The following is a 24402-nucleotide window of genomic DNA, read 5'->3' on the forward strand; positions in this document are numbered from 1 at the left end:
GATCATCACATTTGAGTATTCTGCGGATGATAATTAGGTGGAAAAGTTTAAAGTGTGTTTTCAGACAGACTAATGTTGCAGACGTGAAAATCTGCAAGTCGGGCAAGGCAAAAAGATCTGGCTAAGTAGCACTCAATATTGATGAAAATGTACACATTTACAATTTTTTTTTAAAGCCAAGCCCCATACTGCAATAAGTACAGAGAATGACAATTTGAAGGAGTACAATGCATCAAGAGAACTTGCTGCGCCGTGTCACCTGGAGAGCAGAAGCAGTAATTACTAACGTATAGGGCATTCCTGCTCCTTCTGTGCGCTGGCACACTTATGGCTACCAAATGCAAAACGAGACTCCCTTGCGCCATGGTGCAAGGGTGCCTTCGTTACCCACAGGATTGTTTTTGTGATGCAGGAAGGGGCACATTTCTGCACAAGAACAGTCGTCAGGCACATTTTACTCTTTCTACATGTGCTGCATTCTGCAACACAAGTAGATTGAGGAAATAAAGATATATTCTCATCGTTATTCTTCACCTGGGAAGGTGAATTTTGACACATTTCCTGAGTTTACTAGTCTGAGTAAATCTGGGAATCACCAAAAACCTTGGGTGGACTCATGGGAACACCTATGTTCCACCCATGGAACACCTTCCCAATGCAGACTAACGCAAGGCTGTTTGTGCTTTCTTGCGATACTCCAGATTTACTAGCCACACAGAGCCACGCAAGGTGGCTCTTCCTGGTATAATAAATCTGACTTAAGGGCTTGTGTTGCCTTGTGTCACCTTGCATGACGCAAGGGCAGTGTGAGCCCATGATAAATCTGGCCCCATGTTGGAGTCCTCCAGCGATGTAAGTAGAATATGGGGATACCTTTCCTCATCAAATTAGAAAGTGACAGTTGTCCCGCCCCCTCGGAGATGACCCCATGTTGGAGTCCTCCAGCGATGTAAGTAGAATATGGGGATACCTTTCCTCTTCAAATTAGAAAGTGACAGTTGTCCCGCCCCCTCGGAGATGACGTCACATCCGTTACCAAGACGTCCAGTGCCCCTGAGAGCCCACCCTGAAACTGACGTAGGTGTAGAGGGTGTCACATGGGTTGTGACACCCTGGGGTCATGTGTTAGTACTGTGCCAGGGTCCTAGCCCCTGTGTCTAGGTCTATGGGTTATGTAAAATGGGGGACCTGTTGGTGTGCACCCTGCTTCTGCGCCTAACAGTACTGGACATGTCAGACATTCAGGATCAAGTGGCTGCTCGGGTGCCTCCTCACAGGGCGGAGCATTGGAAATGTAAGGCCAAACCTCCACACTGTTGGCTAATGCAAAAAGAGAAGCTGGGAAAATGTTGCAAAGGTTATGACACATGGTTAGCATTATGTGTAGCCCCTCAACATATCAGAGCGAGCATGTGACCGCTACGTGTTGTAGAGGAGTACACCTTTTTTTTTTTAACCATTGAATGCATATAAGGAGCTGGCTAGAGCTGTGTGCCAAACTGTGAGCCATGGCTGAAATAGGTTGTCAGGGCATTATGAAGAGATACAATCCTCACCAGAAAAGCCACCTCCTCAGAGGCACAGAACACTATCAATAGATATTATAGGTCCCTAACACCTTTGGTGTTGGATGAGGATGCACAGCCGGCTGCCCCTAAAGATGGGGGTTCCGATGTTACCGGATTTCAAGAGGAACTTTGCCATCGCCTTGAAAAGCTCAGCCGCAAGGATTTGCTGCAAATGATATCCCCTATTAAGGTTGACCGCAGCGGAAGTGAAGCCTTGAAAGACAAATTAAATTATGGCATCAACTTCATCGACCCTGAAGATGATGAAGAAGGTATAGCACCACCGAATTTGCTGATCTATGGAGATATGGGCTTTCCGAAGGACCCTGATCCTGAGGCAATCATCGTACACCGGCAAGTGTAAACTCTGACGCCGTTTATACACTAATGGACCAATGCGACTCGCAAGATTTCAGAGCAGCCACTGAGTGTAGCGAAAATATAGACAATCATTGTGTATACGCTGAAATCATACTTTTAATTAATAATATGTCTTTTTTCTTTCTATTTGAACCGTAGAAAACAACCGCAAAAAGAAATGTGCTAGAGGGGTCTGTGCCAAAGGTTAACAATGTAAATTATGACTGCTTATGCTGTTCCAGACAGTCTGAAAGCATTACAAGCCAGAACAAAGAGCCGCGTAAGAAATGTGTTTGCACCTACAATAGCACAGATTTTGAAAATGAAACTCCAGGAGTACCCTAACACGCCATATGGCCTGTTAAAGGTTTTGCTGCGACTGTTGTGAGCACATGTGTTAAACGTGACTAATATTACCTCTGTTATAGGCATAAAATTTACGAACCTCAGCAGGAGGCTCATGAGTGTCTATACGAGTCGTACACCGCAAGAATAATTCGACACATATGTAGCAGGTTAGACCCGCACAAAGTATATAAGTTGTTATGGGCGGTGTACGGGTTGTCCACTGTGAATAAATATGTCCATGCTGTTATGATTAAGGCAGTAGCAGTTAATGAGATCCGATACGCGGGTGAGCCCTGCTCAAAACGTATGGAGGGGATGTGAACCTATTTTGACAAAAGATTGATAGAAAGGGTCATAGAAAGTCGAATGTGTGATATTTATTATAAGAATAGAAGAATGGAGTCTTTAGCACCCCGAAAGTTGTTTTAAAAAATACAGAGGTCAAGGGTAGCGGGCCATAACTGTGTTATTTAACGTTACATACTGACTCACTTTTAGGACAAGAATCAAAGTGTCATGGTGCAAGATGTCTATGAGTTTCACCCTGGATACATATGCATTGCCCGAATGTTATATGTGCTGCTTAAAAAAAGAATAGCTGAAATACAACCTGTAACTCTACAGTATCTGAACATTTCTGAGCCGTCAGCAATGGGGCTGTGCGACATTCCTGAATGTATAACCAGACGGTGTATCAATGTGTGGATGCCTGCAACGGATAAATACTGGAGCTTGTACAAAGAGTGTATGTATAAGTTAAGACTTTTGCTGACGACTGCGTTACGCACAGCTTTGGAGCTTCTGACCGCTGATTATTTCACAAATAAGGGTTTTGTATTGTCAGGTCTAGAACTGTACGAGCTTATGAATGCCATCAGCATCCTGAGTGTACAAAGTTATAGGCGGGTGAGAGGGAAGTTGTGTCTAGAGGTATTGAGTGTAAACCTATAAAAATAGTAAAACGGGTGACGCAGAGGCCGAGTAGCGGCAGGGGTCCTGGTAATGTATGAAGCACGTGTCATACTATGTACACATAGTGAAAAGTCAACATGTTGTACGGCAATGCCGACCATAAGACCATTAGCTAGAAACTGTAAAGTATGTTGTGTTTATGCTGTGGTAACATTCTTTATTTTTAATAAAATGGCCTCACACAAAACATTTGTCTTTCATTTCATAACTTGTAACAGCTGATAGCATGTCAGGAGGCAAAGGGTTAAGGAAGCTTTATTACGATACAAGTGGTGTTGGTAGCTTGTGGGGTACTGAAGCACTGCTTAGTAGGGCTTTAGTTGAAAATAAGCAGGTAAGCAGATCCCAGGTGAAGACGTGGTTATCTGGTAAAGAGGCGTATTCACGCCACAAGCCCGCCTGGAAGCGGTTTAAGAGAAGACTTACAATTGTTTAATGCTCAAGTAGATTATCAATGGCAGGCGGACATAATCAGTCCTCAAGATTTAGCAAAACATAATACCGGTGCTCGATATATATTAGCGTTCATAGATGTCTTATCTAAGTACGCCTGTGCAGAAGACTTATTCGATAAAAGTGGGAGCAGTGTGACCGACGCCTTAAAAGCCATCTTCTGGGAAGGCTGAACACCTCACAAACTACTGGACAAGCGATTTTAAACAGAATGTTAAAAAAAATATTAAAACAGCACAATGTTAAACATTTTGTAACACACACTGAGGTAAAAGCGGCAGTTATAGAGCTTTAAAGTCTAAGATGTGGAGATATTTCATGGCCTATAACACTTACCGATACGTGGCTGTTCTACAGGCTTTTATAGGCGTTTATAATGCCACTTACCACAGAACCATCAAAACTGCACCCGTAAATGTAACAACAGCTAATTCATTAAAGGTGTGGAGAACTGTGTACGGGAACCAGATCGCCAATGTTGTAAAGAAGCCTCTTTTAAAAGAAGGCGACCATGTTAGGGGTTCAAAATTAAAAGGGGTCTTTACGAAGGATTACCAACAGACTTTTAGTGATGAGATATTTATAGTGGAAAGTGTGGAGCTTAAACAGGAGCTCTATATTTACAGGTTAAAAGGTGTTGGTGTCTTTTACAAGGAGGAGCTACAAAAGGTACCTAATGATCCACACACGGCGTATGGGGTTGAAAAGATTCTGAAAAGGAAAGGTAGCGGGGCTAACCAACAGGTTTTTGTCAAATGGCGAGGGTGGCCCGTGAAATGTAATAGTTGGGTGTTGGCCAGTTCTGTGCAGGTTGTGTGAGTATGACGGGGTGTTGCTGTAGACTCCAAGATGGAGACAACACCGTTTTATATTATGCTGCCATTCAACGCCTCAAAGGACATGTTCTCCGACAATCAAATTTCTAATTATACAGTGAAATTGGCTAAACCCATAGACCTGAAAGGGGATTGGGAGGTCGCTCTGACAGAGATCCAATACCCCGGAACATAGAATACTTTTTCAGCGCTCGAGGACAAATTTAATATAAGGCGTGATTAGGACCCTTTGAGCATCCTCACAGGATTTCCTCAAGGCTATTACCCAACAGTTGCTGAGGTGGTCTATGCTATCAACAAGTTTATAGGTCACATTAAAATGTACACAAATGTTCATCTAGTGGTAGATAACATTAGACGGAAGGTGGTTCTTAAAGCTCCAAGTCGCGAGACTGTGTTTAACTGTTCAGGTAAATTAGGAAGGGTTTTAGGGACAGTACAACATAACAGAAGTCAAATAGAACCGGACCAGTCGTGCCCCGATATTAACAGTGGTTTCTACACTCTACGTGTATAGCGACATCATAGAGTCGCAGAGGATCGGGGATAGTTATTCACTGTCGCTAAGATGGGTCCAGGTGCAGGGCGAAAATTACAAAATGGTTAATATACGACACAACAAACCCAACTACGTGTCAGTTTCTAAAAAAACATTTTGACACCATTACGATCATGATCCACGACGATCAGGCTGAACTGGTGTCCTTTAGATGTGGAAAGTTATTGTTAGGCTTCATTTAAGACCGTGACGTTACCGACTATTAATGAGTCATCATGGTGATTATGAAAACATATGGCGACCCCTCTGTGTATAGGGATTACAAACAAGGCTGGATATGGAGCCCCACTGCTGTACTTTCAAGGGCCCCCCTGTTATGTACGGGTCCTGTTTGTGGGGTTTCTTCTGTAGTTTGTTTAGAAGAGCTATGCCATTCTTGAGAAGAAGCTACGAAATTGAGAAACCGCACGTCAAAGCTGCTGCTAAGGACATTGTGCTGGATGTTGTTGGGTCTGTGATGTCTGCGGTTGTCGAACATATGAATAAACAGCCTCACAAAGGAGTGGGTTTGGTGTGCAAGTCTCGCACACACTTTAAGAGGAATCGTGGTGTTTCAAAGCGCAGGGGTCCGGCAGCCCCATATAAAAAAAGGCGTTGATCTTCAAAAAGTGCTCACAAATGAAGATCCGTAAGCCACAAGAGAGCTACGAAGAGGAAGAGAAGGGGCACTAACGTAAATATTTATTTTAAAAAAAGCTGAACACTCTGCAAACCTGGCCTTCGTACATTGCGCATCAGGTGAATGCGCTAAATCAGAGTTAGACCTGTTTTCTCTAAAACCCATGCAGGCTAGCATTGAAAACAGTTTTTTCATGGAGGTATAACCGCTAGCCGCTTTAAACCCTTTGGCGCCGATAGAGTTTTATGTGCCAGGGTCCACAGATATGTATCTGGATCTCAACAATACGCTGCTACACCTCATCTGTAAAATTGTAAAAGTGGATGGTTTCAACATAGTGAACAACACTAAAGTGGTGACGATTGCTTACCTCATAGCAACCATGTTTAATCAGGTGGACATCACCCTGGGGGACCGGCTTATCACGCAGAGTGATAACATGTACGCGTATAGGGCATACATTGAGAGTATTCTGAATTACAGCCATGATGCCCTGGACACTCAGCTTTCAGAAGGACTCTTCTACAAAGATATTTATGGTCATTTTGAATCTACGGCGTTGGATGGGCACAATCACGCTTTTGTAAAAAGAGCAAACTTTGCCGCTGGCAGTAGACAGTTTCACCTCCTAGGACACATACATTCAGACCTCTTCTACTACGATAAGCTACTAGTCAATGGAATCAATCTTAAGATCAAACTAGCCCACAACAAGGAATCATTGTGTCTCATCAGTAGGGATACAGAACAGTATAAACTTGTTATACTGTCCGCCAGTTTGTTTGTAAAGAGAGTGTAAGTGTCACCACGCATCAGACTGGCTCATGCAGAAGCTTTACAGCTATCAAACGCCAAGTACGCCATGGAAAGAGTGGCTCTGAAGATATTCAGCATACCCAAAGGTACCCGCTTAACCCAACAGAAAAATGTATTTCTGGGTCAACTACTTAAACTTATTATCATAGGGTTTGTGGACAATATAGCTTTTAGTGGGCTGTATACCTCAAACCCTTTCAGTTTCAAACACTACGACATCAACTACGTGGTGCTAGTACATGAGGGTGCTGTGATACCTGCAAAGCCGTGCACGCCGAGTTTTGTAACACCTGATTTTATCAGGGAATATCTAGGCCTGGTGTCAATAACAGGAAAACATCTGAGGGACTCGGGAGTCGTCGTATCAAGAGAAGGGTATGGGGCAGGTTACACCCTTTTTGCTTTTAATCTGACACCCGACATGGTCTATGTATGCTACAGTATTTGTCATCTGGGGGGGTGTTGGGCTTCAAAACCTTCACCTTTTTGGTCATCTCCACCACTACATCTCTGAAAAGGTTGAAGGCTTTTCGCAAGATCATTACATTGGCCTGACAGTATGCTTTCAACACGGTTTTCACCGTACCATTGTAGAAAGCTGTCTTTCTCCACAGGCATCATATACTCAACACCGTAGCTGGAGGGTGGAGGCATGGGACCCTCATAATTCTGGTTTGCCAATGTGTTGAAAAAGTGGGAGAAAATAACCTTGACAACCTGTGAAACCAAAGGCTTTGGGTAACTGACTCAGTTTCATGGGTAGAAAATGTAAGGTATAGATGAACCTTATTTAAAAAGGCACTACCATTAACAGCATCAATTTGGAGCCCTGGGTTATTAGTTCTACAGCCATCATTTCACCAATCATCATCTGTAGCATAAAGAAGGAGTTGTATGCTTTAGAGTTATGAAGCAGCATAGAATACCCTTTGAATTTAGGCTGCATGAAAGTGGTGAGGAAGTCGCTCATGCACGTGCGCCCTTCATACTCCCAGTTGTCATCGGTATTTAGATGATGAGCATGAATATAATTAGGCTGGTGTACACCTGTCTCCTGTGTACACTCAATATCAAACACTATGTAGTCTTCAGCTTTGGTCTGAGGGAGCTCTTTAACCAGGTAAAACTTGTGCTCTGTCCCAGCCTAAAAATACACCTTACACCTGGGACATTTCATGCCTTCACATTTATGCTCATCGAGGGCGTAACGCCTGCAAGCCCTACAGTCTATCTTAGGTAAGCAACACTAAAGTCTGTTGTGTATGCTCAAGGAGCTTTGCGATTGACAAAACAGATTACATGTGCAACACTGGACCTTCTGCTCAGGGACATCAGTACAACCATCCCTCTGATACATTTTACAGTGCATTTCACACTGATGAGTTGTCTGTGTTTTGTAGATATGGTTGCAGTGGGGGCATAGGTACCTGGATCCTAGAAAACCCTTCAACTTCGGAATACCATAAAAGTGGTTTTCATGATAGAGAACATAAACTGTCTTGTTTTTCGCACGCTCCCGTGTTGTGAAGTACTTCCAGGAACCGTTGAGGTAAAGAACTTTCACCATAACGGCAAAATAGGTCTCAAAAAGCCCTAGGTCCCCGAAACTGACCATTCTGTTGTGTGGTGTTTCATGAGCCCTGTGGACTTCAATAGTTCTTCACACAATATGAGCATCGGCTGTAGTTCGGTCCCACAGTAACCCCACTATACTGGCTGCCAGACAGGTGTTGGTTGCTCCTGTGTTAAAATTGAGCAACCATCGTTGTTTCTTACCAATTATATGGCTATACAAGATACTCTTTAAAGGTCTGGAAACACCACCCTCACGGTCCCGGACAATGATGGGTATAACTCTAAAGGTACTGTATGCTACTATTTCCCCCTTACTCTGCAACAGTTTACAGAGATTCTCTAGAAATTCTACAGCGTCAAACACATCCCTGGGTGTTCTATGTGTGAACAAAGGACTGTCAATACCCCGCCCCTGGAAACGGAATTGGAAGTAATCATTAGGACCCACATCATGTAACAACCTTTCCATTAGAGTTTGTACAGCTTGGTGGATAGCTAAACCATGATCAGAGGAATTCATACGGTCTAGGTTAACAAACCGGAATTACTCATAGTGTTCTGTAGTGCTAAACAGTTCTATAGAACGACTGCACCTTCTAACACTTTCTAAACACACAGGTTCTGAATCCTCAGGTTGTGAATCACTACTAGCAGGTGTGGCATCTTGAGTGTCATTCTGGGGGAACGGACTAAGGCTCTGTGCTGGAGTGTTTTTAAGCCTCCTTGTAACACATAGCTTGGCTTTCTTTAATTTCCTTACTAGACACCTATGCTGTCTAGCACTGCTAGCCCACTTCTGCTTATTACAAGACCACTTGTTTGTAGGTGAGCACCCATAGCCTATTTGAACAGCAGGTGTTGTATTTACGGACTGTGTGCCAGCAACTTTACCTATGACAACCACTGCTGGGGTACTACAGGGCTCTGAAAGCCTGCCCTTGAGGCCCTAAAACAACCAATGTTTGGGCTGTTCCCTACAGTCTTTATGCATTGAGACCAGGCAGGGATCGTTTTATATATCAAGGTTTTGGATTTTGAGGCTTTCAAGGATTTGTTGAAGGGTTCTACCGCCCTTTTGCTTTCGAGTGTGCATAAGAGCCGTAGAGCCTTAGTGAGTATGTCTAGGGTTTTGTTTTTATATTTAGACCTTTGGACACCCTTATTACAAAAAGCAGATCTTACAATCCTTAGGGGGACACGGTTGCCTAGTCACACCGATATATTGTCTATGTCGGCGATGGCTGATTCACAAGCTATGACCACCTCCATTCTACACCGTGCTAACCACAGGATTAATGCTCTCTGGGATGGTCTGGAGGACCCAGTGTCAACCCCCAACTTCCCTAGGTTTGAAGTCTTGAGGTTCAGGCACAATTTTAGTTTCCTAACGGCCTGTTGTATTTCTTTCAGATATGTTTCCAAAACCCTGTTGGGGGTCAGTGCACCATATTTTGATCTGCTACGTGTGTCATTAGCTTGTGGTGTATATTACCCCTAGCCTAGCCACCCCAGTTTTCTTATAATTGTTAACCGCATTAAGCCCTTTTTGAATGGGTGGGTTGGACGGGTCAAAAGACCAGGGCCCCAATGTGAACACCCCGGTGCTTCGGAGGCCTGAACATTGCTAGATATATTTTTAACACTGATTTTGTGAACCGCTACAGCCTGTACTGCTGTCAGGGTATGTTGAGGAGGAGGGTGAAGACCATTGTGCGCAGGCACTTGATGTCGGGCTGGTGGGGCCGTACGCCCCAGGGGGTGTAATTGGTGACATCAGACATGGGGAAGTTAAATGTTGGTCATAATAACTCAAAGCCTCTGATGCATAGGAAGGGCTGTGGCTGGGTGTGGGTGATTGAGACCCCGGTGATTGCAACCCCTTGGTGGGCGTGTTAGAAGAGTCACAGTGTATTGCGGTGGCTTCAGAACTCTCTACCATACCTGCTAGTGCCTTGAGAAGTCCTATACACCCAGAATAAGGATCCTCTATGGGGCTATCTGTTTCCAGGTGTTTGTCATGTAGACTGAGAGGGCTATCAATCAATCAATCAATCAAATTTATAAAGCGCGCTACTCACCCATAAAGGGTCTCAAGGCGCTGGGGGGGGGGTCAGTGCTCGAAGAGCCAGGTCTTGAGCTGCCTTCTGAAGGGGAGGTGGTCAGGTATGGCGCGAAGGTGGCTGGGTAGCGAGTTCCAGGTCTTCGCTGCCAAGAAAGAGAAAGATCTTCCTCCGGCGGTGGCTTTGCGGATGCGGGGTACAGCTGCCAGGGCCTGACCGGCGGAACGTAGAGTGCACGAAGGGGTGTAGAAGGAGATGCGGCTGTTGATCAGTTTGGGTCCGAGGTTGTGAAGGGCTTTGTGTGCGTGGGTCAGAAGTCGGAAGGTGATCCTCTTGTTGACGGGGAGTCAGTGGAGTTTTTTCAGGTGTCCGGAGATGTGATGGTGGCGAGGGATGTCCAGGATGAGTCTTGCGGCGGCGTTCTGGATACGTTGGAGTTTCCTCATCAGCTTGGTGGTGATGCCGGCGTACAGGGTGTTCCCGTAGTCCAGGCGACTGGTTACGAGGGCGTGGGTGACCGTCTTCCTGGTCTCGGTGGGGATCCAGCGGAAGATTTTGCGAAGCATGCGGAGGGTATTGAAGCATGCCGAGGTCACTTCGTTCACCTGCCTGGACATGGTGAGGGATGAGTCCAGGATGAAGCCGAGGTTGCGGGCGTGGTCGGTGGGTTGGGGAGTGCTGCCTAGGGCGGGGGGCCACCAGGAGTCGTCCCATGCGGTGGGAGTGGGGCCGAGGATGAGGACCTCTGTCTTGTCTGCGTTCAGTTTTAGACGGCTGTCTGTCATCCAGTTCGCCACTTCCTTCATTCCTTCGTGTAATCTGGTTCTGCCTGCGGTGGGGTTGTTAGTGAGGGATAGGATGAGCTGGGTGTCATCGGCGTATGATATCAGGTCGAGTCCGTGGTTGCGTGCGATGTTCGCCAGGGGGGTCATGTAGACGTTGAAGACAGTGGGGCTGAGGGAGGATCCTTGGGGTACGCCGCAGATGATTTCCGTGGCTGTTGATCTGAAGGGGGGGAGGCGGACTCTCTGGGTCCTGCCGGAGAGGAAGGAGACGATCCATTCGAGGGCCTTGTTTCTGATGCCGGCGTTGCTGAGACGTCGTATCAGGGTGCAGTGGCAGACCGTGTCGAAGGCCACAGATAGGTCCAGAAGTATGAGGGCCACGGTCTCACCCTTGTCGGTCAGGGTCCTGATGTCGTCCGTGGCTGCGATGAGGGCGGTTTTGGTGCTGTGGTTGGCTCTGAAACCGAACTGTGTGGGGTCGAGGGAGTCGTTGGTTTCCAGGGCGTTGGTGAGCTGAGAGTTGACAATTTTCTCAATCACTTTGGCGGGGAACGTCAGGAGAGAGATGGGCCGAAAGTTTTTGAGATCGGTGGGGTCTGCTGTGGGCTTCTTTAGGAGGGCGTTGAGCTCTGCGTGTTTCCAGCTCTCCGGGAAGGTGGCGGCGGTGAGGGAGGCGTTGATGACGTCTCGAAGGTGCAATGCGATGATGTCGTCGGCCTTGTTGTAGATGTGGTGCGGGCAGGGGTCCGATGGGGAACCGGAGTGGATCGAATTCATGGTGCGGGTGATCTCCTCGGTGGTGGTTGGGCTCCAGGTGAGGATGGTGGTGATCTCGTTGGTGGGTTCCGGGTGGGGGTTTGTGTCGGTGGTCGGGAAGCTGTTGTATATGTCGGTGATCTTCTGGTGGAAAAAGGTCGCGAGGGAGTCGCAGAGGTCCTGTGATGGAGGGATGGAGTTTTTTTCTGCGTCTGGGTTGGAGAGCTCTTTGACGATGCCAAAAAGTTCCTTGCTGTTGTGTGCGTTGTTGTCAAGTCTGTTCTGGTAGGCGGTTTTTCGTGCGGCGCGGAGGTGTTGGTGGTGTTGGCGGGTGGCGTCCTTGAGAGCTGACAGGTTCTCTTCGGTCTGGTTGAGGCGCCACGTCTTCTCGCGGACGCGGCATTCCTTCTTGGAGTCTTTGAGGTCGGGGGTGAACCAAGAACTTTTCTTGTGGTTGTTGGAGCTGGCTTGGGTCTTCAGGGGGGCCAGGAGGTTTGCGCAGTCGGAGAGCCAGTTGGTGAGGTTGTTGGCGGCTTCGTCGGGGTCGGTGGTGTAGGTGGGTTGGTTCTGGGAGAGGGTTGCTGCGAGCTGTTCCGTGGTGATACGGTTCCAGTGTCTTCTTGGGGGTTGCTGGGTGTGGTGGTGTACAGTGGTCTTCTTGAAGCTGAAGTGGACACATCTGTGGTCCGACCAGGTGAGTTCGGTGGTGTGGCTGAAGGTGACGTGTCTGCTGGAGGAGAAGATGGGGTCGAGCGTGTGTCCGGCGTAGTGGGTTGGGGTGTTGACAAGCTGATTCAGTCCCAGGTTGGCGAGGTTGTCCAGGAGGGCGGTGGTGTGGTTGTCGGTGAGGTTCTCTAGGTGAAAATTGAGGTCTCCTAGCAGGATGTAGTCGGTGGAGGAGAGTGCGTGAGGGTTGACGAAGTCTGCGATGTCTTCGGTGAACTTGGAGCGGGGGCCTGGTGGTCTGTACATGAGAGTGCCTCTGAGGGTGGTCTTGGGGTCGCTGTGGATTGTGAAGTGGAGATGTTCGGTGTCGGGGAGCGAGTTGTCGGTGTCGGTTGCGACTCGGATGGAGTTTTTGTGAGCGATGGCGATGCCTCCTCCGGTGCTGTTGGTGCGGTCTTTCCGGATGATTTTGTAGCCGTCGGGGATGGCTATGGCGATGTCGGGTGCCGAGGAGGGGTTCATCCAGGTCTCGGTGAGGAAGGCGATGTCCGGGTTCCTTGAGTTGATAAGGTTCCACAGTTCGATGGCGTGTCTGTGGACGGATCGGGTGTTGACCAGGATGCAGTGGAGGTTGTTTCCGGGGGCGTTGTTATTGGCGGGAGCGGATTGGGTCCGATGGCAGGAGAAGCGGCAGTTGTTGCAGGTGAAGGATCCGTGGGTCCGTTTCGGGGTGGCGCGGTAGCAGCCCGGCGTGCGGCCGGGGTTGAGGTTGGCGAGGGTGGCGGAGTTGTAGGTCAGACGGGGGGCGCGGGGGCCAGGGGTTCGGGCGCTGGGTGCGGTCCAGGCGCGGACGGGCGCAGACGGGCTTGCCTTAGGCGCGCCTTCAGCGCACCAGCGGCGCGCCCGCTGCGCGGCCTCGCAGCGGCCGCCATTTAAGGGGTAGCCGGGGGGGCGGATAGAGCTGGGAGGCGGGCGGAGGGCGGGTGGCGAGAAAAAGAGCGGGAAAAACGGCGATTGGCCTCGGGAGGCGAGCGGGCCAAAAAGCGGAAAAAGTACCCAGGAGGGGTACAGAAGGCGGGAAAAAAGCGAGGAAAACAGCGGGAAAACGGCGGAGGGACGGGGGGGGCACGAGGGGCACCAGGCACTCGGGGGTACAAAAAGTAAAGGGGAGCGCGATCACACGGGGGTTAACAGGCACTCAGGGGTACAGAAAGGCAAGAGGGGAGTGCGATCACACGGGGTCAGCAGGCCCTCACTTGGGGATACAGAAATGCAAAAAAGGGTTAGTTATACAGGCTGCCGGTACTAGGTCGTTGACAGGCCCCGTTATATTAGAATCCTCAGACATTATGCATTTAGAACACGGGGGCTAGGTGGAACAGTCAGAGCTTTAACAGCATTTTTAAAAGACAGGTCTAAAGGCACAGGTTGTAGCTCAGGGTGCTGCAGCTTTTTCTTGTGTTGGGTTCTTTAAGGACAACCAATTTATTTTAGGCTTGTTACACTGATTAGGGTCCCACCCATAGGTTCTGCATGGTACAGGATGGTGTGTGTCTGAGGCTGTAAGCATGACGCAGCCAGATTGTACAAACCCCTGCACATAGGTAGTGACTGTAGAAATGTTCACGTTACTGGGCACAGCCTTGATTACTCTTGGTGTAGGGTAGTTAAGGACTGTACCTGGTCTATGACATCTGTCTGTAGAGCCGGTGCACGGTTTGTCCTTGGGCCCTGTGTTGATCACGGATGCTGCTGGTGCCTTGGGGTTTGTTGTTGTCCTTTAAAGACGGTGCCATCCACTTAGCCTGATGGCAGACTCATCCAGAGCTCTTTTATGATGACTCTATGATGTAAAGATAACAAAATACATATTAGGGGTTGCTATAGTAGAGATATCCTAGAGGTGCAAAAGGTTTGAGAGACACTAAGGATTGAATTCATCTGGCTCTACAGTTTCAAAAAACACACCTGCTGTGTTCCGACATGTGGAGCCTTTCTTTATGGGTGGACCTTCCTTAGACTCTGGGGACTTCCCATTGCAGACCATCTTTTGTGCGACCTCTACTACATTCGGGGGTATTACCCTGGGAGCAATTTGTATCGCTGGGGGGGTCTAGAGAAAAAAAAAAGAATAAAGTGTCACATTTACAATATAATACACAGATTACACAGGCTCTCTGAGGGTGCATTCTACAGGGTTTTTGTGGAGTTTGTAGGTTTTCACAGCAATTATACAAGGACTCATTTTATTTACCGGCTAAAGCGGCATCCTGAGACAGTGTGCCTGGACCATCTTGAGCCTGGAGGATTTGTTGTAGAGCACCAACCGCCAGCTGTAGTTCAGCATCATAACCTGTAAAAGCACATAAACACAGGATAACATTAATGGAAAAATAAAAAAACTTTTAAAAAAATTGCACCATCTTTGTGTAGGATGGATGTTGACAGGGTTCTCTGAACTATAAATCTCTAGATACATATAACTTGTTGCAGGGCATCCATTTTCTTAGTGGACATCGTTAGCTCTACGGGATCCTACGTACAGAAGAGACAAAAAGAAGGACTTTTTAAACCTAATGCTTTTTTATGCTATATACATAATTGCAAGGTAGCTACGCAGATAAATATTAGTTGAAGCGTTCCCACTCCTCACGTCTGTAAACCTTATTAATTATCAGGGTATACACACACTTTTAGAGGTATATACTAATACATATGTCACATTCCAGATTTTTTTTTTTACATGTACAATTAAAAATAAAATTCATTTTAAGTATGCTCTCTCCTGATGCTAGCTGTTAAGTGTCCGTGCAATCCATACATAGGTTCTGAAAGTACAATCCAGAAAAAAAACTAATTTTGACATTTCTCAAAACACCATAGCTGTTTATCAAAAAAAAGCCACATGGTGGTGCTGATGCATCTTATAGGATCGAGAGAATTCTCAATATGACCTTATTAAATGGTTCCAGAACGTTCACAGCATTATTTACACACATTACTATATAATTTATAGTCCCTATAATACTCCGCCTCTTAATTATAAAACACGATAACGTACCACATAACAATTTGAAAAAAGAAAATGCAGCTAAATATGTATATATATATATATATATATATATATATATATATATAGATATATATATATGTACATTGGATTGGCTACTAGATCCTGGAATCCATTCCAGGTTTTTACCTTAACTCACCATGCTCTTAACCCTGTGAGGGGTGGGGCAATGGCGCTGCCTTGCTAGGAAGAAGGGTGGAGCCATCTGGGGCACAGCCAAACGTTCCTCACAAGCACACATAGTTAATACTGGCCTCCCCAAGCCCCATGGAGAACGCTAGGGCCCCCACGTTAGGAGGCCCTGCTTTCGCACCTCTGTACCACAGGTATGTAAAGGGGTCCCCCTTTGATGGGGCCCCAAACTATGGTTACATTTTTAATTTTTTTATTTATTTTTAAACCCCTACTCGTGAGGGGGGTTGTATGGCATACAAAACAGCACTTCCGGTGCTGTTCAGGAACCTCCTCAGGGCTGGGCTGCATGGTTGATTGGGGGACTGTGGGGCCCCAGTTTATGTGTGGCCCCCTGGGGACCTCAGGTGGTTCTGCTACCACCTATGTGTAAAAAAAAAATGGTCAGGGATCCAGGACATGCGCAGCTCGGATCCCCGACCGCCAATACACACATTGTTGTTTAGAACTGCATGGTCCTAACAATAATGTGTATAATAGTGGTTGGGGATCTGGTCCCCGGGCGCAATTACACATTATTGTTAGGACCGTGTGTTCTTAACCGCAATATGCATAATGGAGGTTGGGGACCAGACCTCGATTTCAAAGAAGGTTCTTAGGGCCGCATGGGCAAAGCCGCAATATGTGTAATGGAGGTCAGGAACCCGGACAGCGCACGGCCCGGTCCCCGACATCCATTACATGCAAGGTTGTTAGGATGTAATCGAGGACGGGTACCCGGACCGCCCGCGGCCTCGGTCCCTGACTTCCATTACAAATAAAGTTGTTAAGAACACACAGTCCTAGCCCCAATATGTGTAATGGAGGACGGGGACCCGGAGAGCATGCGGCCAAGGTCCCCGACCTCCATTACATATAAGGTTGTTAGGACCGCATGGTCCTAGCCGCAATATGTGTAATGGAGGTTGGGGACCTGGACCGCACATGGCCAGAGTCCCCGACCTCCATTACAGACATCAATGTTAGGGTCCCCTGGTCTCTACCCAGGCCTGAGCCCCAACCACCAACACCGTAGCAGCAACATTGTGGGGTGGGGGTTGAGACCCCAAAGGCCCCTAATGACACTCATGTAATGGTAGAGGTGGGCCCAGGGACCGCGTGCGGTCCCCTGCGGCCCCGACCACCATTACCACTGTACTGTTAGAGGTGTCTGGGGCCCCTGGCCCTCCCCCCCCATTACAGAGAGACTGTTAGGAGTTCGGCCAAGCCCACACACTGCGGCTTTACTAAGCTGCCCAACTGCACCCATAAAAAATACAGTTCTGCTCTTTGCGTCATACATATTATACCCTCTCTGCTACTTTATGGGGAGCCAAAGCACCCTCTAGACATAACTCATGCATGAACATTAATTGCATGAGATAGCTTGACATTATAAATGCATCCTAAAGACTATTTTCAGTATGTGTTTTTAAATTGACAGTTTCATTAGTTATGGCAAAACATAGCATCCCCATGTGGCATACGTCACCCCGTTCCACATCAACAGCTACCCTAAAGCAGACACTGCTAATAACCTTTTAAAACATACATTGTTTGATAAACATATATTGTACTGGCCTAACTACATCTTTATCTCTAGGACTTTCAATATTAAAAAAAACAATTAATTATCATGTATATTGTACTATAAATGTAAACCCTTCTGTTTTTACCACAGCCCCCTGTTTTTTGCCTTTAACAAATACTGTACATCTCTACAAATTAAACAATGGTTTCAACACCTTATAAACGTATATCTCTTATAATATATTCCAGGCTTGCCTTTTGATTTCTATTGTCATTGCTGTTTGATTGAATGTTCCCGTTCCAATTAGTTATTTGTGCCTGTTGCTTGTCTCTTGTGATCCTGCCCCTTGGCTCCATTGTTTGCCTTGTTCCTAGTTCTGACTGCATACATTCAGATCTGTATTACATAATACAGATTCCTAGTCTTGCATTCCATGTTCCGGTCCTGACTGCTTGTTCCTGTCCTGTCCCAGTTAGCGTGCAGAGTCCCAGTATTCACAGTTCTGTTTATCCAAGTACTGACCTTGACCCCTATTTCAGTCCAGCTTTTCACCGAGTCCATTTCCATGTGCATTATGGCCCTCATTCTGATTCTGGCGGGCGCCAGAATTCAGCCCTCCATAATACCGCTCCGCGGTCAAAAGACCGCGGAGGGTATTATGAGTTTTTCCCTGGGCTGGCGGGCGGTCTCCAAAAGACCGCCCGCCAGCCCAGGGAAAAACTCCCTTCCCACGAGGATGCCGGCTCGTAATCGAGCCGGCGGAGTGGGAAGGTGCGACGGGTGCTGTTGCACCCGTCGCGTATTTCACTCTCTGCAAGGCAGACAGTGAAATACATTTTGGGGCCCTCTTACGGGGGCCCCTGCAGTGCCTATGCCTTCTCTGGAAAGCCTTTGCCCCTGCATACAGCAAGCACCCACATGTAACCTTGTTTTGCCCTGGACTCTGCTGGTGTCCCTGAAAGATTGTTCCAAACTTGCTAGATCCTAGACAGTGACACGCTGTGCCACGATAAGTGTTTATAAAGTTGAAGAGGGTGACTCTTGTGTTTTTGTTTAGCTTGTTTTGTCTATGAGATTAAAGATACCCAGAGGGTGGTGCGGGCATGTTGGATGGACAAGGTGGTGAAAGAATCTGAGAATTCATGAATTAAGTCCTTGTTCTGTTTGGGAGTCCCGCAGATGAGATAGCAGGTGCTGGGCTGTGTTGCAGAGAGTGGTAAATGTCATGTCAGCAGCTCCATGGACTTGCTTGACTTGGCTGCAGGAGGAAGTATGGATGACCGCGAGGCCTCCTCCCTTCTTATGCATGCAGTCCATGCGATGGATGCTGTAGCCTGTGGGAAGTAGGATGTCTGTGTTGTGCAAAGTTGTGGACCTGAACCATGTTTCTATGATGGCAAGTGCATCAATTCCTGTAATTTCTGGTGCATGGCGTACTGCACAGCGAGTGTTAATGAGCATAAGCCACAATGTGTTTTCTTTACTTTGAGAGTATATGTTAATGGGATGTGTATGAGGTGGGGTCTATGTCTTGGGCAAACACTATGTGAGTTTTTGTGATGCCTATATTTAGGTGTGACTGTCAAGATTGACGGTATGCGATGCTAGGTGATGCACATGATTTTCTTGTACATTTCACAAGAAAAGGGTTTCTGTCCCAAGGTCCTGTCTATTCCGTGCTTCCCATGCCACTGGATTCAAGCTAGCCTGGCTGATGAGGGGTGAAACCCCGAAACTGGTTCCAGGATGCTTGTTTCCAGTCCAGGGAAGTCCTTGCCTAGCAATTCGGGCTCAACTGTTCCCATGGGGAACAGGGTCAAGACTGATTTGCATATGGCTGGGTCCAAACTGGAATGGCATGGGCAGCAAAAAAACAATGGATTTAGGCCCAGATCACTGTACTGGGGGTGAATGTTTGACAATGTTCAGCATTCCGTCCATCACTTGTTGTTTTTGCTTTGTCGCCCTAAGTGGGAAGGGTATGCCCAGACGTTTGTCCCGTGCTTTCCATGCCACTGGATTCAAGCTAGCCTGGCTGATGAGGGGTGAAACCCCGAAACCGGTTCCAGGATGCTTGTTTCCAGTCCAGGGAAGACTTGGCCTAGCAGTTCGGGCTGGACTGTTCCCATGGGGAACAGGGTCAAGACTGATTTGCATATGGCTGGGTCCAAACTGGAATGGCATGGGCAGCAAAAAAACGATGGATTTAGGCCCAGATCACTGTACTGGGGGTGAATGTTTGACAATGTTCAGCATTCCGTCCATCACTTGTTGTTTTTGCTTTGTCACCCTAAGTGGGAAGGGTATCCCCAGACGTGGGTCCTGTGCTTCCCATGCCACTGGATTCAAGCTAGCCTGGCTGATGAGGGGTGAAACCCCGAAACCGGTTCCAGGATGCTTGTTTCCAGTCCATGGAAGACCTGGCCTAGCAGTTCGGGCTGGACTGTTCCCATGGGGAACAGGGTCAAGACTGATTTGCATATGGCTGGGTCCAAACTGGAATGGCATGGGCAGCAAAAAAACGATGGATTTAGGCCCACATCACTGTACTGGGGGTGAATGTTTGACAATGTTCAGCATTCCGTCCATCACTTGTTGTTTTTGCTTTGTCGCCCTAAGTGGGAAGGGTATGCCCAGACGTGGGTCCCGTGCTTCCCATGCCACTGGATTCAAGCAAGCCTGCCTGATGAGGGGTGAAACCCCGAAACCGGTTCCAGGATGCTTGTTTCCAGTCCAGGGAAGACCTGGCCTAGCAGTTCGGGCTGGACTGTTCCCATGGGGAACAGGGTCAAGACTGATTTGCATATGGCTGGGTCCAAACTGGAATGGCATGGGCAGCAAAAAAACAATGGATTTAGGCCCAGATAACTGTACTGGGGGTGAATGTTTGACAATGTTCAGCATTCCGTCCATCACTTGTTGTTTTTGCTTTGTCGCCCTAAGTGGGAAGGGTATGCCCAGACGTGGGTCCCGTGCTTCCCATGCCACTGGATTTAAGCTAGCCTGGCTGATGAGGGGTGAAACCCCGAAACCGGTTCCAGGATGCTTGTTTCCAGTCCAGGGAAGACCTGCCCTAGCAGTTCGGGCTGGACTGTTCCCATGGGGAACAGGGTCAAGACTGATTTGCATATGGCTGGGTCCAAACTGGAATGGCATGGGCAGCAGAAAAACGATGGATTTAGGCCCAGATCACTGTACTGGGGATGAATGTTTGACAATGTTCAGCATTCCGTCCATCACTTGTTGTTTTTGCTTTGTCGCCCTAAGTGGGAAGGGTATGCCCAGACGTGGGTCCCGTGCTTCCCATGCCACTGGATTCAAGCTAGCCTGGCTTATGAGGGGCGAAACCCCGAAACCGCTTCCAGGATGCTTGTTTCCAGTCCAGGGAAGAACTGGCCTAGCAGTTCGAGCTGGACTGTTCCCATGGGGAACAGGGTCAAGACTGATTTGCATATGGCTGGGTCCAAACTGGAATGGCATGGGCAGCAAAAAAACGATGGATTTAGGCCCACATCACTGTACTGGGGGTGAATGTTTGACAATGTTCAGCATTCCGTCCATCACTTGTTGTTTTTGCTTTGTCGCCCTAAGTGGGAAGGGTATGCCCAGACGTGGGTCCCGTGCTTCCCATGCCACTGGATTCAAGCTAGCCTGGCTGATGAGGGGTGAAACCCCGAAACCGGTTCCAGGATGCTTGTTTCCAGTCCAGGGAAGACCTGGCCTAGCAGTTCGGGCTGGACTGTTCCCATGGGGAACAGGGTCAAGACTGATTTGCATATGGCTGGGTCCAAACTGGAATGGCATGGGCAGCAAATAAACGATGGATTTAGGCCCACATCACTGTACTGGGGGTGAATGTTTGACAATGTTCAGCATTCCGTCCATCACTTGTTGTTTTTGCTTTGTCGCCCTAAGTGGGAAGGGTATGCCCAGACGTGGGTCCCGTGCTTCCCATGCCACTGGATTCAAGCTAGCCTGGCTGATGAGGGGTGAAACCCCGAAACCGGTTCCAGGATGCTTGTTTCCAGTCCAGGGAAGACCTGGCCTAGCAGTTCGGGCTGGACTGTTCCCATGGGGAACAGGGTCAAGACTGATTTGCATATGGCTGGGTCCAAACTGGAATGGCATGGGCAGCAAAAAAACAATGGATTTAGGCCCAGATAACTGTACTGGGGGTGAATGTTTGACAATGTTCAGCATTCCGTCCATCACTTGTTGTTTTTGCTTTGTCGCCCTAAGTGGGAAGGGTATGCCCAGACGTGGGTCCCTTGCTTCCCATGCCACTTTATTCAAGCTAGCCTGGCTGATGAGGGGTGAAACCCCGAAACCGGTTCCAGGATGCTTGTTTCCAGTCCAGGGAAGAACTGGCCTAGCAGTTCGAGCTGGACTGTTCCCATGGGGAACAGGGTCAAGACTGATTTGCATATGGCTGGGTCCAAACTGGAATGGCATGGGCAGCAAAAAAACGATGGATTTAGGCCCATATCACTGTATTGGGGGTGAATGTTTGACAATGTTCAGCATTCCGTCCATCACTTGTTGTTTTTGCTTTGTCGCCCTAAGTGGGAAGGGTATTCCCAGACGTGGGTCCCGTGCTTCCCATGCCACTGGATTCAAGCTAGCCTGGCTGATGAGGGGTGAAACCCCGAAACCGGTTCCAGGATGCTTGTTTCCAGTCCAGGGAAGACCTGGCCTAGCAGTTCGGGCTGGACTGTTCCCATGGGGAACAGGGTCAAGACTGATTTGCATATGGCTGGGTCCAAACTGGAATGGCATGGGCAGCAAAAAAACAATGGATTTAGGATCAGATAACTGTACTGGGGGTGAATGTTTGACAATGTTCAGCATTCCGTCCATCACTTGTTGTTTTTGCTTTGTCGCCCTAAGTGGGAAGGGTATGCCCAGACGTGGGTCCCGTGCTTCCCATGCCACTGGATTCAAGCTAGCCTGGCTGATGAGGGGTGAAACCCCGAAACCGGTTCCAGGATGCTTGTTTCCAGTCCAGGGAAGACCTGGCCTAGCAGTTCGTGCTGGACTGTTCCAATGGGGAACAGGCTCAAGACTGATTTGCATATGGCTGGGTCCAAACTGGAATGGCATGGGCAGCAAAAAAACGATGGATTTAGGCCCACATCACTGTACTGGGGGTGAATGTTTGACAATTTTCAGCATTCCGTCCATCACTTGTTGTTTTTGCTTTGTCGCCCTAAGTGGGAAGGGTATGCCCAGACGTGGGTCCCGTGCTTCCCATGCCACTGGATTCAAGCTAGCCTGGCTGATGAGGGGTGAAACCCCGAAACCGGTTCCAGGATGCTTGTTTCCAGTCCAGGGAAGACCTGGCCTAGCAGTTCGGGCTGGACAGTTCCCATGGGGAACAGGGTCAAGACTGATTTGCATATGGCTGGGTCCAAACTGGAATGGCATGGGCAGCAAAAAAACAATGGATTTAGGCCCAGACAACTGTACTGGGGGTGAATGTTTGACAATGTTCAGCATTCCGTCCATCACTTGTTGTTTTTGCTTTGTCGCCCTAAGTGGGAAGGGTATGCCCAGACGTGGGTCCCGTGCTTCCCATGCCACTGGATTCAAGCTAGCCTGGCTGATGAGGGGTGAAACCCCGAAACCGGTTCCAGGATGCTTGTTTCCAGTCCAGGGAAGACCTGGCCTAGCAGTTCGGGCTGGACTGTTCCCATGGGGAACAGGGTCAAGACTGATTTGCATATGGCTGGGTCCAAACTGGAATGGCATGGGCAGCAAAAAAACAATGGATTTAGGCCCAGACAACTGTACTGGGGGTGAATGTTTGACAATGTTCAGCATTCCGTCCATCACCCAGACGTGGGTCCCGTGCTTCCCATGCCACTGGATTCAAGCTAGCCTGGCTGATGAGGGGTGAAACCCCGAAACCGGTTCCAGGATGCTTGTTTCCAGTCCAGGGAAGACCTGGCCTAGCAGTTCGGGCTGGACTGTTCCCATGGGGAACAGGGTCAAGACTGATTTGCATATGGCTGGGTCCAAACTGGAATGGCATGGGCAGCAAAAAAACGATGGATTTAGGCCCACATCACTGTACTGGGGGTGAATGTTTGACAATGTCACTTGTTGTTTTTGCCCTGTCTATTCCTAACAGGCAATGCCCTTGTCCTTGTACACAGAGAAGACCTCTGTCATCATTGAGTGGAAGGACCTAGCACTGAGCTGCCAGCAAATGCCCCAGGCGGCTGTGCATGGATCTTCCACAGGAGTGTGTGAGGCCACTAAGGTGAGTTGGGTGCAAGTTGTATCCCTGAACTCCAAAACAGAGTCTACCTTTTCACTGACCACCGAAGCAAGCGGATACATGCCTGCCTGAGAAAACATCAGGATGGATCCACCAATAGGAATATGCAAGGGTTACTATTTCCTGCAAGTTAGATTATTGAGTGAAGAAGGGGGCAAAACCTCAGCAGCTGGTAATGCGGCACCACGTGCCTGTTATTAGTTCATAAGTTAGTGAAGACCATTCCATTAGTGATATCAAGTTTGCAAGTTTACAATGAGCTTACAAAACCTGGCTATTTCTTCTCTCGACGGCTCCTAGCTACTGATTAGTGTTCTCAAGCACCGATATGCCCAAGACCATATGATGTGATTCATGAACTCCCTTAACAAGAACGATTCCCGTACTACATACATGTTCTGGCGTCAGAACATGTCTGAAGCAAGAACTAGACTGCAGCCTAACATGGGAGCCTGCGATAATCTTCTTACTGTATATTTGATCACCAATCCCATGGCCATATGCTTTGAAGTAATGAGCAAAATGTTCTCGTTTTCCACAGTCGTAAAATGCTTATCCTTTTGTATTGTGGTTGTGTGTTGCAGAGGAAACAAAAACGGCCCCAGCTCCCTCTGATGATGATTGGAAGGTGCTGGTGCTCACAGGAGACACAGGAACTCGTGCACCGGTCACCCTGTGGGTATATGGTGATAAAGGAACATCCGGCCCAGTTAAGTTAGAAAACGATGAAAAGGAAACGCTGTTTATTGCCCAGCAAGAGGATGAATTTAAGGTACATAAGGAACTTTAATTTCAATTCTTTAATCTGTACATTTCATTTCATCATTAGAGCAAATAGTGTTACTTAAATCTCAAAATATATAATAAAACCTTATAAAATATGAACATTTGCTCCTTTGCACACTTGCATGATACATGCTCTATGCACTTGTACTAATAAAAACCCAGAGATTCATCAGTGTCTCAAGAAAATCCTG

General features: G+C 47.9%; 1 protein-coding gene across 2 annotated transcripts in view; it reads left to right on the plus strand.

The window, feature by feature from the left end:
• Positions 1-24402, plus strand: part of LOC138282511 (oxygen-regulated protein 1-like) — an 896912-nt gene that overhangs the window by 596234 nt on the left and 276276 nt on the right. For both annotated transcript variants that reach the window (XM_069220189.1, XM_069220190.1), the window contains one exon: positions 24010-24197. In XM_069220189.1, coding sequence (XP_069076290.1) covers positions 24010-24197 — 188 coding nt within the window. The remainder of the gene's footprint in view (positions 1-24009; positions 24198-24402) is intronic.

This window comes from Pleurodeles waltl, chromosome 2_2, assembly GCF_031143425.1.
Source record: "Pleurodeles waltl isolate 20211129_DDA chromosome 2_2, aPleWal1.hap1.20221129, whole genome shotgun sequence".
NCBI lineage: Eukaryota > Metazoa > Chordata > Amphibia > Caudata > Salamandridae > Pleurodeles > Pleurodeles waltl.